The sequence below is a fragment of the Lynx canadensis genome, chromosome X, assembly GCF_007474595.2.
Source record: "Lynx canadensis isolate LIC74 chromosome X, mLynCan4.pri.v2, whole genome shotgun sequence".
Classification (NCBI taxonomy): Eukaryota; Metazoa; Chordata; class Mammalia; order Carnivora; family Felidae; genus Lynx; species Lynx canadensis.
In genome coordinates this window covers 15,955,297-15,975,468 of record NC_044321.2, presented here as the reverse complement: position 1 = coordinate 15,975,468, position 20,172 = coordinate 15,955,297, and the positions used below count along the sequence as shown (strand labels likewise).

General features: G+C 38.5%; 1 protein-coding gene across 2 annotated transcripts in view; it reads left to right on the top strand.

Annotated features, from left to right (window-relative positions):
- The first annotated feature begins 266 nt into the window (after window positions 1-266).
- RPS6KA3 (ribosomal protein S6 kinase A3) overlaps window positions 267-20,172 on the top strand; it is a 120,563-nt gene continuing 100,657 nt past the window's right edge. Inside the window, exon 1 of one of the 2 annotated variants that reach the window (XM_030306335.1) lies at window positions 267-595. In XM_030306335.1, coding sequence (XP_030162195.1) covers window positions 527-595 — 69 coding nt within the window. In that variant the 5' untranslated portion in view covers window positions 267-526. The remainder of the gene's footprint in view (window positions 596-20,172) is intronic. The other variant, XM_030306331.1, reaches the window with a different exon arrangement.

Below are 20,172 nucleotides of genomic sequence, written 5' to 3'. Positions count from 1 at the left end.
TCCTGAAAGTAGGCGAGGCCCAGAATCTCCGGCTAGGGCGAGGAAGGAGGGAGGGGCAAAGCGCGGCGGCAGGGGGCGTGTCTTCTCAAGCCCCGCCCCCGGGTGCGCGCGGCGGTGGCGGCGGCGGCAGAGCCTCGCTTTGAGAGACAGGTATCGCTTAGGCGCCATGTTGTGAGCGGAAGTGGGGGAGCGCGCGGCCGCCGCTGTTCTGCTGGGAGCGGGCGCGGGAACCGGCGGGGGGGGGCGGAGCTGTAGTCCCGGCGGCGGAAGGAGGAGAGGAAGAAAGGGGCGAGACCCGGTGCCCGGCAGCGGCGCGAGGCTCTCGCTTGGCGCGCGGACGTCGTCAGCCAGGCGCGCGGCGTTCGAGGCTCGGTGTCGGCGCCGAGCCCTCTCCCGGGCAGCCGGCGCTGGTGCTGCTGCTGCTGCCGCCGCTGCTGTCGTGGGGCTCGGGTGGCGACAGAGCGGGGCCGACCGCGGGGCGGGCGGGGAGGGAGGAGGCGGTGAAGGCGGCGGGCCGGGGGGGAAGATGCCGCTGGCGCAGCTGGCGGACCCGTGGCAGAAGATGGCTGTGGAGAGCCCGTCCGACAGCGCTGAGGTGAGTGCAGCCCGGCGGTCGGGGGCTGGTGAGCCCCTCCCCTCGCCCCCGCCGGCCAGCTCCTCTCCCTGGAGCTGGCCACTTGGCCCCTTCCTCTGCCGCTCGCGTCTCCCCTTGGTCCGTGATTCCGGTTTGGGTAGTTGGGGTTGGTCTGTTTGCCCTTCTGTTCCACCCGCACCTCCCCTCCCTCGCTCGGGGGGCTGTGGTGTGGTGGCGCGTGGGGTTTGGAGTGGGCGCTGGGGCTTTGCAAGAAGCCGATTTTAATCAACTTTGCGTGGGGGGAGCGGGAAGCGGAGCGGGGGCCGGAGAGGAGTTGGGAAGTTTGGCCCTGCCTGGTTGGGGCCCCCCCTGGATCCTGGTGACTCTGGGGTGTAAGGGAGGGGTATGGATTGGGTTCATTGGGGAGCAGGGACTCTCGAGTCCGGCCAGGGGAGAGAGTTGGTGCTTTGAGTCGGGCGCGCGGGGACTGGAAGGGCCCAAGGCAGGGCTGGCGACCTGTGGGGGTTTTGGTTAAGGGGTGCAAGACAGCCAAGGTTTTTGCCTTCCCCCAGTCTGTCTGCCGCAGCGGTTTCTGCTGGTGCAAAGGGGAAAGTGGAAGCCTGAGGTCCTTCCTCCTCCCCCATATCTGAGGTCACTGAGCTCAAGGACCCCGTCCCTAGGAGCTTTAACTCGAGTTTCCTGTCCGTGGAGGTGAGAGGGTGATATTCAAGGCGTTCAGCAGCCGCCGTAAAGGGCTTTCAGGTTTTCTTCGCCCGGGGTGACCGTCCCTGAGACAACCAACCGAGTGCCCAAAACCCAAACAGTGTACCCAAACACGGCAAAACAGAATTTCCCTGGACACAGCACAGCATCGAGCTTTTGCAGCCGCCCCTGTCCCAGAACCAACTCGGGGTCTGCGAAAATAATCCAGACGAGACCCACTCCTGGGCATCAGCGCTCCTCTCCGAAGTGGAAAATCAATTCCTGATGGTGGCTTGTCTGTGATTCTTCCTTCTTGACTTTTTGCTGTCTTCTATCCCCGCAGCGGACTTTGGGGGATTACAGGATGATAGGCTGCGTGTGTGTAATAGTTAGTGAGTGACCCCATTTCTGGAAAGCATGACTGAAACGCGGGGGTGGAATGGGGCAGGCTCGGATGAGTGGTGTACTTGGCGGCAGCCGCTGCCCTGCCGGCCTCCGCAGTGTGAGAGGTGGATAGGGTTACCGGTTACGTCAGTAAGACCGAGGCTCAGTTTGATCTGAGTGAGATGCCGGACACTTGCATTCTCGGGTATAATGGAGGGGGAGGGGGATCAGTTCAAATCGCTTTTCAGTTTTTTTCCTAGTCACCTCCACTGCTGTTTAAAATGTTCACTTGCTGTCCCTAACGTGAGCAGAGTTGAAATAGTGCTTACGACTGGTACTTAGTATTTTGTGACTTGGACCATATTTTTAAAATCTAAACTAAACGCTGCTTTTCAATAGAAAATATCTTGAGATAAGTTACTGAATATTTTTTAAAGGAAATCACGTTTATAAGACTAGCAGAATTACATTTAAAATTATGTTAGCCCGTTTAATTCTATAGATGTTTTATAAGAAAATTGAATTTAGAACGTTTAATCATTCTTTGAATGGATAGTGTGAAAATCAGTATGCCAATAGGGTCTTTTCATTCATTTTTTTCCTTCACATTTTTTTTTTTTGCGTTAAACAGTGTAGCTAAAAGGTTAATAACATGTTCTCAAAGTGCTGACCTTGTGAAAAGAAATTGAATTTGCTTTGAGCCTGATTGTTACATGCAAACGGTAACATTTGCAACTCATAATCAGTCCACATTTCTGCTTGGCACGTATCAATGTGTTAAAAAAATCATTTAAAATTCCACCTTATCCTTTTTCTACATAGCATACTTTTGGATAAGGAAGGCACAAAACTGACACTTAGTATATGCCAGATACTACATGCTATTTCATCTTATCCTTCCTGTGACCCAACATAGTACGATTGTGGTCCTCATTATTACAGATTAAGAAACTGAATCTCAGAAGTTAAGGGCCCAAAGATTATAAATAGTAAACGGCAGAGCCATAATTCAAAGCCAGGTGCATGTAATTCATGTGCTTCGCTTTATATTAGCTGCTTCCAATCCTTTGTGGAAAAATTTAGGGTATAAATAAGCCAGTAGTTAGAGGTCATGTATTTTTCAGAAACAGTTATGATATTATAAGCAGTCTCACTTGTTAAAGCCTAGTTATTTCAGTTACTGTCATGGTCTCCAGAACCTGGCAGATAGGATTCCATAATTTGCCATGTTCAAAGAATCTTCTTGATATTTTGGCATAAGGTATGTCACACAGAGCTAGTGTTGCCTAGATTAATTTTAAAAAGATTTTTAAAAATTGACTGTAGATATTTTGCCTTTAGTTGTTCAGCTGTTTCAAGTAAATTACTTCTGCTACAACTTTGGAAATTGGAGCCAGTAAGGAAAAGGGTTGAGAATTTTCATTGAGAAGTCTAATATTGGATTTATTATTATGCCATCTCCTCCTCAGTAAGGAGTACTTACCAGAGAGTAATTATATTTTACCAGAATAAAATCGGTTTTTTGAAAGTCATTTATTTGAGTAAATACATCAAGTTTTTTCTCTCCAGGCTGAAAGGTTTCAGGGTTGGTCTCTATAGGAATTTAAATTTGTGGCCTCGAATTTCCTAGTAGATTGTGAAATCTTGTAAGCAGACACTTTTTCCTCTGTATCCTCAGCACTTAACACAGTGCCTGGCACATATGTATTATGGACCCAGTAGATGACCACTGAATGAATTATGATGGTGAGGAATAGGGTGATTATCAATCTTCTTTCTGTTCTTATCATTTTAATCTTACATTGAAATATGAACAATCTTAAAAGACCTGACTACCTCACCGACAGTACAGGCAGTTTCTTCATTCCTTTACATGGCCTTCCTGCTTTCAAACCTCACATGGGTTTCATGATGCTCAAAACAAAACAAAACAAAACAAAAAAACCCTTGTGGTTAACTCAAACATGGGTCAGAACGTGATAGGCTAGAACTAGGCCAAATGTTTAAAGAAGCAAATTTAGGATAATAAAGGAAGTACTATATAAGCAGTCAAGGTTGGTACAAGATTAAAAACAAAATAGCTTCCTAAGTAGTCCAGGTGAATTCACAGCTCTTTAACGAGTTATTGAAAGATGCTAGTATGTTTTTGAGTATCTGACTGTTTAGGAGATGGGTATCAAGGACTGTGGCTCTTCTGTAAATTCCTTGCCACCGCTCTCAGAGATAACATTTACTGGATCATAAGCCTGACCTCAAGTGACACTTTTTCTCAGTTTTCAATAAAGGATAAATGATAGTAAATTTAAATAAGAACAGTTTTCCAAAATAATAAAATTAAGGTTATGTTTGCTTTGTAGAAATGTGCTGTATAAAAATAGCTGCCTTGAATTCTTTTAAATAGCAAGTACCCATAATGAATTAAAATATTAACTACATAAATATTTTCTTTATAAAAAATTGAGACCCTTGTGTTAGAAAGTATCTTCAGTGGATGTGCATCCATTTTTATCTTCAAAGATCATACTGGATTCTATAGTATTTCTACTACGTTGATATTAGGTTTCTTATATTTTATGTGTAGGGAAAAACATTCTATTAAAGTATGATCATTGATTTTGAAAAAAAATGTTTCATTAAGTTTCTTTTCCTTTTCCTGTTTCATTTGTACCACCTTTCAGGGTTTTTTTCTTTCCCCCAAGTGAAGATCTGAGGACAGGACAGGTATTGTTACATGCCAACTGTTAGAATAACTGTGACACATTACTGAACACTTCATTGTTTTCACTGATTATGATATAGGATGTCAGTTTTTGTTAAACTTAGGAAAGTTTGTTTTATTTTGACAGCTCCTCCTATACTAATTAGGTTGACCCAAAATGTGAAATTTATTTGGTACATTTAAGTTTTAACATAAAGAGATAAACTTAAAGAAACAAGTATAGGCAGACTTTGCCTTTTTTTAAAAAAAATTTTTTAACGTTTATTTATTTTTGAGACAGAGAGAGACAGAGCATGAATGGGGGAGGGTCAGAGAGAGGGAGACACAGAATCTGAAACAGGCTCCAGGCTCTGGCTCCAGGCACAGAGCCCGACGCGGGGCTCGAACTCACGGACCGTGAGATCATGACCTGAGCCGAAGTCGGCCGCTTAACCGACTGAGCCACCCAGGCGCCCCGACTTTGCCTTTTTTAAAATATGTTTAGGAAATCACAATGAGTATATCCTATTTTTATATAAGGAGAGTGGCATAATTGGGATATTCACTCTTGACCTAGGACATGATAATCAGTGAATTACAGATTGATCAAAAATGTAGCAGATCATTTATCAGAAGTCTGAATGGCAGAATTGTTGCAAAGATTTTTAAAAAATTTGTCACGTACTAAGAAGTTTATACCATTGTGATCATTAACAAGATTTGCTCTAGAGTTCCATGTTCCAGGGACATGTGATATACCAGGCTGTGAATGTTGGGTGACGTGAAAGGCCCCGGTTTGCCAAGTGCAGACCAGATGCTTTAGACCCAGTGATTCAGATTACAGTGTACAACAGTGACATCTTGGTGGTCTCTTGGTAATGCATGAGTGTGATAGAGCTCAGTTGTTTATGTGTTTTGGTGGATAACAACTTTCAAAGCCTTGGGATACAATTGTGCAGACATATATATTATATATCTGATTCCCCAATTCACATAATAGAAAATACAAACAACTGTATTTTAATTCTTGGCATTAGATGTCTTCCCCTCCTGCACTTCAGAATTGATACAGTTTTCCGTATCATTAATCTGGAACAGTTAGCAGATCTCATATATTCCAGTTTGTCAGTTTAATACCAAATAACATAAAAGCAAAGATAAAATAACTATAAATTTTAATTGTTATGAAATGTAGAGTTAAAAAACACAAATGTATGCATTTTATGAAGCAGATTTAGGATAAAATGTATCCATATAAGACATAAGTTTTTCATACATTTTATATATCAGTTGCTAGCAATTAAATATTTCAATTTTACTTATCTCCTTGAAATTGAGAAGGCACTTTATGAGATAATTTGAATGTATGGCAAAGTGTTAAAGAACTTAGGCTTTGGGGCCATACAGACCTGGTTTTGAGTCCTGGCTCTGCCACTTAATAATTTAGTAATCTTATGCAAGTTGTTTAAGGTCTCTGTGCTGCAACATTCTAATGTGTAAAAAGAGGGATGAAATAATACCTACCTCATAGAGTTGTGGTAAGAATTAAATGAAATGATAATATACATAAGGTAGGTGGTTCAGTGCATGGTTTAAGTGTTTAATAAGTAACATAATGAATCCTGTCTCTAACCGAATTGTCTGAGGAAGTTCTCTGTTTTTCCTCTGGGGTGATTTTTTCAGAATCAAGTAGAGCAATTAAAAATGATTTGTTTGATCTGTTTAAACAGAGCCATTATAATATCCGAATATAACCGTAAGGGTACGGTAAATGCAAATCTCCTGAATCTTGTCCCTTTTTGTATTGTTCCCCTCTTTGATATCTTCTTTAAAAGGGGAAAACAGATAAAGAACATTTGAAGAATATGTGTGGAAGAAGGAAGAAAGAAAAGTTCACATTTCAACATTGGTCAAATTGGAAGGCATCTCATAGTCCATGGCATACCATTGTTCAATTAGCAGTGGTTTTTTTTTTTTTTTTTTGGTAGTGATATAGAAGATAACAGTGTATCTTACACATGATAGTGTCTTATAATCGATGAAACCTAGTGTATCCTGGTTGTCAACTTCTTGAAGGAAGTATGTCCCTGAAGAAATGTATGAAGTCAATATATGGTCTCAAGAAGTAGAATTTTAACTTACTTTTTAAAACATATCAAAACAAAATGTACACACTTTTTATACTTTAGGATTGATTTTGTTAATTTCACTTTTAGGGACAGAAATTAATATGGCACACCTCCCTCCTCATTACTCTAAATACATTTGTTTTGGTTATTTGAATATGCCATGAGGAACTGGTTTTTTCTGTCTAGAAATATAATACTTTGGATTTGGTCTGTTATGTGGTATTTGTACTTAAAGAACTTTATGTAGGGTATACAGCATTTTTAGCTGGGAAGTCTCTGGAAATGTTAATGGTGTATCTGTGCCCCAGCAACCATCTCTGCCATCCAAAACCAAAAACATACAAACCAAAGGAGTGAGACCTAATCAAATGAATTTGGGAATTATAGAGTTAAACAGGGTTTGACCAATGTCTTTACTGCATAACTTCATAGAACCTTGAAGATGATGTTATCTATGATGAATCTGCAAAAAGGATATAGCCGACAGCATTTGAGACTTGATGTCAGAACCCCTTTTTCATGAACCATATTGAAGTCTCAGAGGACACAAGTGCTTTGAAGGACAGTTTTGGACAGTCTGATAACTATAGTAACATGATCCAGTATTGCCTGAAAATGAGCTGTTATGTTTAATTGACTCTATCAAAGCTTTTTTCTTTAACTGTCAAGAGTTTTTGTTTGATTTTGGATTGAAATCTTGTAAATTAGATTGTAGAACAATTTTCCATCTTAATAGTGGGCTAAACATTTAAATATAATTTAAATAAAAGCTTAAGATAACTTAAACTTTTTTATTCCATGTTCTGAAAATTAATGGTCATATTCTACCATAATATCAAGCTAATTGCCCTCATTAAGTGGTTTCTATATTGACTTGCTCTGTAACTTATGTCTCAAATTCTTAATTCTTAAAAACTCTTTTTATCATTTGGCAACTTTATGCTGCCATCAACCTGCCTACCTCCCCCACTCTCCTTTTTAAATCAATTGCTTGTAATTTGCAGTTACTAGAAAACAGCTAAGGTTAATGATAATTTGATGCAGTCATTTTTAACTTGGGAACCTTGTTACACTTGCAGCTTACCAAATAATGTAAAATAACATCCTTACCCTTTTCATGATCTCTGTGTGTCGTATACACATACCTCTGGGATCGAGGGCATTTTGGACACATTACCTACTGATAAACAGTGTTTTATGCTTCAGCGTACAGTGACTGAATGGCTCACTTCCTGGCATTGCCTGCTCTGCATATTTACCTTCCTCTCTGGAAGGTGTCAGCTAGAAAGGACTGTGAATAAGCTAAAGAGCAGGCGGCTATAAGACGGAAAGCTAGTCCTGCTGCCCCTCCTGGAGTTAGGTGTCCATGTTGTCTTTTGGAGATTTTTGTTGGGATTTTTTTTTCATGAAATAGTGCTAGTTTCCTGACTATTAGCTACCCTACATTTATGTGTAAACCAAAAATGTTGTTACACTTCCTGTCATTCTTCTATTAGTATGAATAGAATTACAGCAGTAGCATAACTTAAATCAGATTTCCCTATCTTAACTAGTATATCCATGGTATCTTACATACCTTAAAAACTAGTTAATGTTTAATCTACCATGTAAATTGACTTTTATAATCTTGATAATGATGATCTCATCTTCAAACCTGACCTGGTCATCTAGATCTCTGTGAGCTTGCCTCTAATCCTGTGGTCCACAAAGCTTGTTACAGGAAACTTGGTTCTGTCATTTGATATGTGTTAGAAGTAGATGTCAAGTGATAGTCTGAAGCCAAAGATCACTTTGACATAATAGATTGCAGTGTATCTCACATACAGTGTTTTAGGAGAAAACTTGTCTCCAGAAATGTCATAGGACCTATGCTAAACACCTCTGTTACCCAAAACGTTATTTCAATTTTTCACTTTTAGGAGCTTGAAAACAATATAAAATAATTGAAAGATTCACTTAAAAACAAAACAAAACTTCTAGATCAGCATTGTTCGGTAGTCACTAGCCACATGTGGGTATTGAGAACTTGAAATGTAGTTAGTGTGGCTGAGGAACTGAATTTAAATTTAATTTGAATTTAAATAGTCGCATGTGGCTATCGGCTACCACATTGAACAGCACAGTTCTAGATTATGGGATTAGTACAAATCCAACTTTTTTTCTACACCAGTGTTTTTCAGCCCTGCATTCTGTTATTTGTTATTTTGAAATTAATAGGCTAAAGCTTTTTCTAAATGAAAACATATTTACTATGCGTTTTCAAATTATGTTTAATCAGCTTTGTCTTGTTCCTCGACTACCCTGAAGATTTTTTATAAACTCTACTACATGGTATATGCCCTTCAAATCACCATTCTGCACTTTCTACAGTTTTGCTAGTTTTACAGTGACCTTTATCATTGAAGTGATAACCCCAAGCACTGGGGAAATTAAGCTATCAAAAAATGTTGTATTTTGTTCACTATACTGTGCTAATTAATACTAGAAAAGTGGATTGATACATCCCATAGATTAATGTTTACTGAATGCCCTCTCTGAATGGACACTGTCTATATCAACTTGAATGAGGTAGATCTAATTCTTCTCAACCTACAGATGAAGAAAGGAAGCCTAGAAAGGTTAACTAAGCTGCTCTTGGTTGCACAACTAGTAAGTAGAGAAGGCAGGATTCAAACCCAATTATCACAGGTTGCAAATTCCATTGACTTTCCACTAGACTACCCTGCTTGAGAACAGCATGTAGGTGAGTGACTTGTTCAAGATGAAATCTCCTATAGGGAGAAAGGTTCTAGGTGGTTTACATGAGAAGATATTTCTATGGGAAAGTATAGGTAGAGTTAGAAAAGTGAAATTGGTATTACTCTTCAAACATACTATGGGTTAAATAGGCTTTTGTGAGCTGGCCTGAGAAACACTGTGACATTGTACAGGAAAATGTTTTGGTATTTCTAAACAGCTGTCTTACAAATGAACATTTGAAATAAAAACTACAGTATTTGGAAAAGGAGGGGCTGCCCAGATGTTAATTATCAGCTCTTCACAAAGAAGTCCCTAGGTGTGTGCTCAGGGAACTGTGCTCTGTTTTTGAATTGCCACATATTAAATCATTATCTCCTTATACTTGCATCTTTTCAGAAAAGTGTATTTGACACTCCCTCAAAGTATCAGAAAATAGGATATGATTCAGTCTGAAAAAGTTACCATCTATCTTGCTACAGTATAAGAAAAGGAAATTAAATTTTGCGTAATCATTGGCGGGTTTTTTCCTTTGTGTGGGTTTTTTTTTTTTTTTTACCTGTTAGGTTAAATAGCCCTAATTAAATTTTTTAAAAATTGTGATATTATTTACATACCACAAAATTCATTCTTGTAAAGTATACAATTCAGTGGATTTTAGTGTATTCACAAGGTTCTGCAACCAGTAATTCCAGAACATTTTCGTCACCCCAGAAATAAGTCCATGCTCATTAGATGTCAGTCCCTATTCCTTCTTGTCCCCATTCCTAGCAACCAGTACTCTACTTTCTCTATAGATTTGCTTCTTCTGGACATTTCGTATTAATGGAATCATATAATATGTACCTTTGTGTCTCACATCATTTAGCAATATTTTCAAAATGCATCCATGTTATAGCATGTATCAATGCTTCATTTTTGGGGGCTGAGTAATGCTCTGCTCTGTGGATATACCACACTTTGTTTATCCACTTCTCAGTTCATGGACACTGGGGTTGTTTCCACTTGTTGGCTATGGTGAATAATGCTGCTGTGAACATTTTGTACATACATTTTTCGATTTTCTTGGATATATATCTAGGAGTGGAATTGCTTGGTCATATGTTAAGTCTATATGTAATGTTTTAAATAACTGACAAATTGTTTTCCAACTTGCTTGAACCATTTTACATTGCCAACAGCAGTGTGTGAAAGTTCCAGTTTCTCCACATTCTCACCAACACCTGTTACTTTCTTTTTCATTATAATCATCGTAGTATGCAATAAGTGGGATCTAATTGTGGTTTTGATTTGCATTTTGCTAATAACTAAGAATGTTAAGGATCTTTTCACGTGCTTTTCGTCTACTTGTATACATAATTGTGCTTATTTTTTACTGATTTGGAGACTTAAATGGAGTGTTTGCTCTAATGCTGTTAATAGAAGATCCTTATCTATGCTTTGTTGTATACAGATTTTCCTCAGTTTAAATTGGGTTATGTTGCATCATAAGTTGAAAATATCGTAAGTTGGAAATGCACTTAATACACGTAACATACCAAACGTCATAGCTTAGCCTAGCTTACCTTTAACATGCTCAGAACACTTACATTCACCTAGAGTTGGTCAAAATCATCTAACACAAAGCCTATTTTATAACAGTGTTGAACATCTCATGTAATTTATTGATTACTGAACTGAAAGTGAAAAACAATTATTTTAAGTTTACTGGTTGTTTATTCTCATGATCACATAGCCACCTGGGAGCCATTCCTTGCCACTCCCAGCATCATGAGAGAGTATTGTACCACATATTGCTAGCCCAGGAAAAGATAAAAATTCAAAGTGTGGTTTCTACTGAATGAAATTAAATACTCATTTTTGCACCATTGTAAAGTTGAAAAATCAGAAGTCAAACCATCATAAGTCAGGGACTGTTTGTACATATTTCTTCAGAAAACTTAGTTTCAATCTGTGCTTTCAATAGATTTGTTTTCATTTTTATATATGATAAATTCAAAGCTTTTCCTAGAATTCTGGTTTTCCAACTGGGTCAGTAGAGCCCTATATTCTATGGAGACGCCTTATGTTACCTCATCACCTGGACTACCCCTTTTCCCAGCCAGAGCAGAGTTTCTAGAGGAACACAATGAAGAATGTTAATTATAGGAAATAATAGCAAGAAAGCAAAGAGCAAAGCAATGGTTTTTTCCTTACAGTCTCTTCAGTCTTATTATACTGTTCTATAGTTTCTTATTTAAAGCAAGAATACAGGAAGTAATGGAAGGTCAGTCAAAACCAAATGTCTAGACTCTCCGAAATTAAATATAAGTCAGTAGATAAATGAATTCAAGAATCCATTTCTTAGGTTAGGTGAGATATACAGGTGTTTCATTTAAAGAATTAGGAAAATGCAAAACAAAACCGTTTGCCTCCTTTCCTTCAAGTTCTGCTGGCTATTGGTATAATTCAAGAGGAATAACTATCACAATGGATTTTGGTAGCAGAGTTGGTGTTTCTTAAAGAGAGAAATGTAACAGACAAATTAAAAATAAGATTACCTTTGGATTATCGAAAAGAGCTCATAAATGAATTTTAAAGTGAACTTTTCACCCTGGCTGTTCTGAGTGTGTAAAGTATATTACTAGGTGATGATGAATGAAACAGAATTTTTTCCTTTAGAATATTATAGTTAAAAAGTACTGAAGTGGACAGGTAGTTAAATAACATGAAGCAAGCTAAATTAGCCAGGAATGTTATAAACAGATATAATTGGAACTTTAAGAGAAAATTATGATCCATAATGCTATAGCAGTTTTCCATAGTGCATTTTTAACCATAATGTAGAAGACTAGAAAGTAAATATTATCACCCTTGACACCCAATAAAGTTCCTTTTAAAATACACATACACACACAAAGAAGATAAATGTTATTTTCAACATAAAATTAATTACTTGGGGGTAGACTTCTGGTTCTGCCCAGCTGGAGGAGCCCTATTCCTCCTAGGTTCTCTTTTACAGCTAAAACACCTTAGACATAACACATCAAACAAGCACAGGAACACTGAAATGTGGAAATAAGGCAGACTTCCTACAGACTTTGGTACTCAAGGAATGATGCTAATAGTGAGTTCCTTGGGTTTTTTTTTTTTTTTATTGCCTCCCATGTATCTTGGACAGGGTCCTGTAAAAGCCTCCAACCTGAACCACAAACAAGCACAGACAAAAAGGGCGTCAGGAAAAGTCTGTTCTCTTTAGCCAAGTGACTGGGGAAAGGGTAGCCGAACAACAGTTAATTTTTTGGTAGGATACTCCCTACTATAGCCAAACACTCCAGAAAAGCCCTATCTTACTCCAAAGAAGCAAGTGGCACTGCTTGATTTCCTCCACCTGGTGATGTTAGCTATGCAGATCAAGGACCTCATATTTCATTCCCTGACTAGCAAAAGCAGACAACACTTTGATTCCCCCAGCTGAGTGGTTTTGACAAGTGGAGTAGGAGTCTGATCTTCCCTCACTGCTCCCCCCCCCCCCATCCCACCACTTGCAGAAGGACGTGATGCTGTCACTAAAGTAGTGTCAGTGGGGTCTAGGAGCCAAGTTGAGCCTCAACCCCAATCTGGAAACGAGACTTAACAAAGTGATGTGAGGCAAGGCTAGTCCCCAGTAAGCCTCCCCCTCGCCTTTGTTACTGAGGAGCTGAGCCTACCCCATCACTCAAAATCAACAAGGCAGAACAAGATGATTGGAGGTGGACTAGTCAACTCTGCTTCTGTTCCTTCCTGATGTGATTGGGGCCTGGTGGACGGCTCAGCCTCCACCCCCATCTGGCATCTATAAGGCAGAACAAAATGGTGGATGGCGGGGCTGGTTGGCCTTCCACTTATCCTGTTAGATGGGCCCTTCTGGAAGCTGAGCTCTCCACTCTACCTTATAGCAACAAAGCAGTGTGAGTCATCCCTCTGCTTTCTGTCTCCCTTTTGTCAATGTGATCCATCAGGGAGCTTGCACCCCTACTCAGAAGCAATGCGATGGTGCAGGTTGTTGCCCAACCTTCACTGGGACCAAGAATTTAGCTGAACTTCCATCCTACCCCTGTTCAGAAAAGCAAGAGTCATTGCTCCTATTTTGCCAGGGTAGTTTCTGTGGGGCCCAGCGGTAAGCTGAACATACACATTCACCTTGCCCTCACACTACATCTCAACTGGTGGACTGCCTGCTAAAAAAGATTAAGTAGGATCCAGAGTCTTATCTCCAAATGTCCATTCTTCATTTGAAGAACACTATACTAAGAACCAGGAAAATCACAACATGAATGAGAAAAAAGTCAATTGATACCAACACCAGGATGCTTCAGATGTTGGAATTATCTAACAAGGATTTTATTTAAAAAATTTTTTTTTTCTTTCAACGTTTATTTATTTTTGGGACAGAGAGAGACAGAGCATGAACGGGGGAGGGGCAGAGAGAGAGGGAGACAGAATTGGAAACAGGCTCCAGCCTCTGAGCCATCAGCCCAGAGCCCGACGCGGGGCTCGAACTCACGGACCGCAAGATCGTGACCTGGCTGAAGTCGGACGTTTAACCGACTGCGCCACCCAGGCGCCCCTCTAACAAGGATTTTAAAGCAGCAATCATAAAAATGCTCCAGTGAGCAATCACAAACACATTTGAAACAAATGAAAAATTAGTCTCAGAAAAGATGCAAAGCAGAATATGGAAACTTTAGAACTGAAACATAGAGTAACTGAAATTTGCTACGTGGGCTTAATAGAAAAATGGAGATAACAGGAAAGAATAAATTTGAAGATAGAACAACAGAAATTGCCTGATTTGAACAACAGAGGAAAAAATGAACTGACAAAAAATAAGAGAGCATTAGGCTTCTGGGGAACATTAACAAAAGATTTATGGTGGACCTGAGGAAATAATGGCTAAAACTTGCCCAATTTGGCAAAAGACAAAATCTTACAGATTCAAGAAACTGAAACCCAAAATAATCTATGCCCAGACACATCAAAATCAAACCTTTGGAAATGAGAACTTGTTTAATTGGTATAGAGTTTCAATTTTACAAGATGAAAATGTTTGGAGATCGGTCATACAACAATGTGAATATGTTTATTTACTTAGAGGGAACAAGAACATGGGCAGGGGAAGGGCAGAGACAGAGAGAATCTCAAGCAGGCTCCATGCTGTTAGCCCGGAGCCCACTGTGGGGCTGGACCTCATAGATCGTGAGATCATGATTGAACCGAAACCAAGAGTAGGACACTTAACAGACTGAGCCACCCAGGTGCCACTGTAAATATATTTAACACACCAGTGAACTGTACACTAAAAAGTGTTTAAGATGGCACATTTTATGTTGTATTTTACCACAATTTTTTTAAAAAATTTAATCAAACTAAAAGGCAATCTTGAAAGCAGCTAAAGATAATGAACTATTACATATAAGGGAACAATGATTCAAATGATGACAGATCCCACATTAGAAACCATGGAAGCCAGAAGGAAATGGCACCATTTTTCAAGTGCTGAAAGAAACGAATTGCCAACCCAGAATTCTATGCCCAGTGAAAATATCCTTCAGGAATGAAGGTATGTTCAAAACAGTCTCAGATAAAGGAAAGCTAAGAGAATTTGTCTATAGCAGACCCTGGAAGAATGACTACAGGTAGTTCTTCAAGCAGAAAAGAAATTTTAAAAGAAGGATCTGGAATATCAAGAATAAAAGAATAACATGAATTATACAGTCTTTTCCAGAAAAAAAGAAAACACTTCACAACTCATGTTATGAGGACATTATTGCCTGAAACCAAGACCTAAAGACAGTACGGAAGAGAAAGCAGTATAGACCAGTATCCCTCAAGTACATAGACACAGCATCCTCAACAAATATTAGCAAAAGAAATCAAGTAACATATGAAAAGAAACGTACACTGTGATCAAATGGATTTTATTCCAAGGATGTAAAACTAGCTCAGTATTCAAAAATCATTTGGTATAGTCCACCATATTAAATAGGAAGGAAAATCACATTGTTAATTGTGCAGAAATGCATTAAACTGGATTAAACATTCATAACAAAAACTGATCAAACTAAGAATAAAAGGCAACTTTCTCAGTTTCATAAAGAACATATACCAAAAACAAAACAACCCACAGATAACATCATACTCAATGGTGAAAGACAGAATGCTTTCCTCTTAATATCAGGAAGGAACAAGAAAAGGATGTCCTTTTTTTAATGTTTGTTTATTTTTGAGAGAGAGATGGAGCACAAGCAGGGGAATGGCAGAGAGAGAGAGATAGAGAGAGAGAGAGAGAGAGAGAGAGAGAGAGAGAGAGAGAGAGAGACGGAGACACAGAATCCAAATCAGGCTCCAGGCTCTAGGCTCTGAGCTGTCAGCAAAGAGCCTGACATGGGGATTGAACCCATGAGCCATGAGATCATGACCTGAGCTGAAGTTGGACACTTCACCAATTGAGCCACCCAGGCGCCACAAGGATCTCCTTTCTCACGACTGCTATTCAACATAGTTCTGGAAGTTCTTAACAGTGTAATAGGCAAGAAAAGGAAATAATAAAATACATACAGATTGGAAAGGAAGAAATAAAACTGTCCCTATTTACAAGTGAAATGATTATCTCCAGTGCAAATCCAAAGGAATCTACATAAAACTAAAAATAATAAGTTCAGCAAATTTGTAAGATACAAGATGAGAATCCAAGAATAAATTATATTTCTGCATACTGACAATGAATGTGTGGAAACAAAAATGAAAAGCAGTACCATTTGTAATTGCTCAAAAAAATAAGTATAAATCTAACAAAACATGTATAGGACTTTATGGGACTTAAATACTGAAAACTAAAAGTGCCAATAAAAAAAATTCAAAGATCTAAATATAGAGAAAGGCATGCTGTGTTCATAGGTTGGAAGACTCAGCATACTAAGGATATCAGTTCACCCCAAATTCTTGTATAGGTTTAACACAAGCTTATTTTAAAAGTTATATGGAAAGGTAAAGGAACTAAAATATCTACTACAAGATAAAAATAAAGTGGGAGGATCCACTCCACCCAATTTTAAGACTTACCATATAGCTTTAGCAATCAAAATTCTATGGTACTGGTGAAGGGATAAACACATAGATGAATGGAATATAATATAGAACCCAGAAATAGATGCATACAAGTACAGCCAGTTGATTTTTATCAATGCAAAAGTAATTTACTGGAAAAAGGATAGGCCTTTTCAACAGTGGTATGTGGAGCAGTTACAGATCCATGGGTAAAACAATAAACTCATATGAAAACTAATTCAAAATATATCATGGCGAAATTAAGAGTATACTTATCTTGATGAGCACTGAATAATGTATAGAATTGTTGAGTCTCTATGTTGTACACCTGAAACTAATGTAACACTGGTAACTATACAGCATTTAAAATAAAAAATAGAAAATAAACTTTCTGCTAAAAAGACACACACACACAGACACACAAATCAACTCAAACAGAAAAAAAAATATGTATCATGGATTTAAATGTAAAATATAAAACTTTTAGAATTGAAACCTAGAAGAAAATCTTCAGGACTTTGGGCTAAACCAAGAGTTTTTAGACCAGACACCAAAAACACAATCCATAAGAGAAAAAAAAAAAGTAGACTTTATCAAAATTCAAACATTTGCTCTATGAAAAAGACCCTGTTAAGGGGATAAAAAGACAAGGCATAGATTGGGTGAAAATATTTGCAAACTTGTATCTGAGACAGGGCTTGTATCTGGAATATATAAAGAACTCTCAAAACTTAACTAACTTAAGCCAACCAATCCATTTAGAATTCTGACCAAAGAAATGAACAGATATTTCTCCAAAGAGGATATATGGATAGCAAATAAGCATATGAAAAGATGTCAGTATGGTTAGCTATCAGGGAAATTAAAATTGAAATCATGAGATAATCACTACACACCTATTAGAAAAGCCAAATTAAAAAATAGTGACAATACCAAATGTTGGTGAAGATGTGGACAGACTGGATCCCTCATGCATTGCTAGTGGGAATGTAAAAGGATACAGCCTTTCTGGAAAATAGTTTGGCTGTTTGTTCAAAAACTAAACATAAACTTACTCTGTAACCCAGCAGTGAAAGTCCTGGGCATCTATCCCAGAGAAGTGAAAATATATGTCCAAACAGAAGTCTGTACACAAATTTTCATAGCATCTTATTTGTAATATCAAAAAATTGAAACCAAATGTCATTCAGTAGGTGAATGGTTAAACAAGCTGTGGTACATCCACACTGTGGAATGCTACTCAGCAACTGAAAGGAATGGATTATTGATACATGCAGCAGTTTGGATGGATCTCAAGGGAATTCATACTTCATGAATAAAGTTACATACTGCATAATTCCATTTATATAACATTCTTGAAATGCCAAAATTGTAGACATGGAGACTACATTAGTAGTTGCCAGGGTTAAAAAGAGGGCAGGAGGGAGGTGGGTTATAAAGGAGCAGCACAAGATCCTGGTGGTGATGAACTGTCAGTATGTTTATAGTGGTGGTAGATAACAGGAACCTATAGTGTGATAAACTGTGTAGAACACATGCACACACAACCTGTAAAACCAGTGAAATCTAAATAAGGTCTGGGCTTTGTACAGTATACATTTCCTGGTTTTGACAGGAAGTTAATGTAAGATGTAACCCCTGGGTTAAAGGTATGTGGGACCTCTCTTATTTATCCAACTTCCTGTGAATCTATAATCATTTCTAATCTAAAAGTTAAAAAAAGTCAGCACTAGATAAAATTCGATGTCTATTCTCAATTAAAAACTTAGTAAAATAGGAACAAAAGGGTGTTTCCTTAATGTTATTAAAAAAGAGTCTCACGGGCCCCTGGGTGGCTCAGTCAGTTAAGCAGCTGACTTCCGCTCAGGTCATGATCTCTCGGTCCGTGGGTTCGAGCCCCGTGTCCGGCTCTGTGCTGACCGCTCAGAGCCTGGAGCCTGTTTCGGATTCTGTGTCTCCCTCTCTCTGACCCTCCCCCGTTCATGCTCTGTTTCTCTCTGTCTCAAAAGTAAATAAACGTTAAAAAAAAAAACAAAACAGTCTCAGACCAATAGCCAGCATCATGCTTGATGGGGACATATTTTAAGGCAATCTCATTAAGATTATGCCTGCTGTTTTCACCTCTATTTAACATTCTGGGAGAGTTTACTAATGCAATTAGACCAGAAAATCAGAGTATTAAAAAGAATAATAAAGGATTACTATTCGTAGTTGATATAATCATCTACTTGGATAATCTAAGGAAATCACTAAAAAAGTTCTTTAAAACCAGTGAGGGTCTAATAAGGTGGTATTATACAAAATATATTAAGAAATCAATAAGTAGCTTTCCTAGTTAGAAATGATAATGGAAAAAAAGTCATCCAAAATAGTAAAAAAGATTAAATGTTTGAAAATTAACATAATAATCAAAGGGCAGGAACTAAGTGAAAAAATTAGTTGCATTAAAGAATAATTTGAATAAATTGATAGGAAAGCCGTGGTTCTTTAAATTATTTTCAGTAGGATTTAAGGTTTGTTTTTTCTTATTATTTTTTAAGAATCGAGGGTAACTTTTTATTCTGTCTTGAATGAGCCCAGATTTTTAGTTTTTAAAAAATTTCTTACGCGTTTAGTTACTTTATACCTTATCTTAGCAATTAAAAGTAACAATTTTTAGTAAAATGCTGTTATTAATAGTGTTTATGTTTAAATATGCAGCTAGAATTAGTCATGGAGTTATAAGTGGAAACTATATCTTTTGTTATTTTTTCAGAAATAAGCCTTCCTGCCAGGTTGTGTTTATACCTGTGGTAATTTTTAAATATGTATACCCATATTTTTTTTAATGAGTGAGTAGTTTGGATTGTTTTTTCCCAAGTAAATTCAACTCCCAACTTGTCTAAAACACTTTGTGTTAAGATCCAACTTCTACTACACAAATAGGAATTTTGCTTGAATGTTAAGCTCTAATTTATTGTGTATTTGAGCAAATCCCATTCTGTCTTGTTTTACTTACTTGCAAGCTATTATTGCTGCCTTCTTTTTGTTCATAAGGATGTTTGTAAGACTGTATATCTTTATTTTAAGTGATTGTTAACCATTATATTATCAGTAACGTATGTTGGGTTCACTTCAGCAAACATTTAAGCAACACTTGTTTTACCAGTGTGGAGACAGAGGAAACAGGTTCAGGTCCTTTTGCCACAGTCACATAACAGAAGTTTGGGCTTTTTTTTTTTATTTTTTTTTAACGTTTATTTATTTTTGAGACAGAGAGAGACAGAGCATGAACAGGGGAGGGGCAGAGAAAGAGGGAGACACAGAATCCGAAACAGGCTCCAGGCTCTGAGCTGTCAGCACAGAGCCCGACCTGGGGCTTGAACTCACGGACCGTGAGATCATGACCCGGGCCGAAGTCGGACACTTAACCGACCAAGCCACCCAGGTGCCCCCCAGAAGTTTGGGCTTTGAAGCCCATCATCACACTGTATCTGTTTTAGATAGGAGGGCTTCATTAAGCCTCTGGAAACCAGATGAAGTCATTAGACTTGTTCCTGAGACTCTTAAATTAGCCAACCCAAGTAATGCATTAAAGAGTTATCTAGTAGTCAGATTTTTAGTCCTCTACATGGAAGTGGATGCATTAGGATATGAGACTCATCAGAATCCCCTCAAATATTTGTACTTGTCATTTTCTCTGGCAAGATGAGCAGGAGGAAAGAGAAGCTAACACTGAACCCCCTAGACCCTGAACTTTACCAAAACCTGCAGCATAACTAGTATACAGATCTTACGGATTAGAAAACTGAGGCTCATGTTAGGTAACTTGCCCAAAGTCACACCTACAGTAAAGGGCAAAGTCAGGTTTTGAAGCTTAATATGTCAGACTCCAAAGCCCG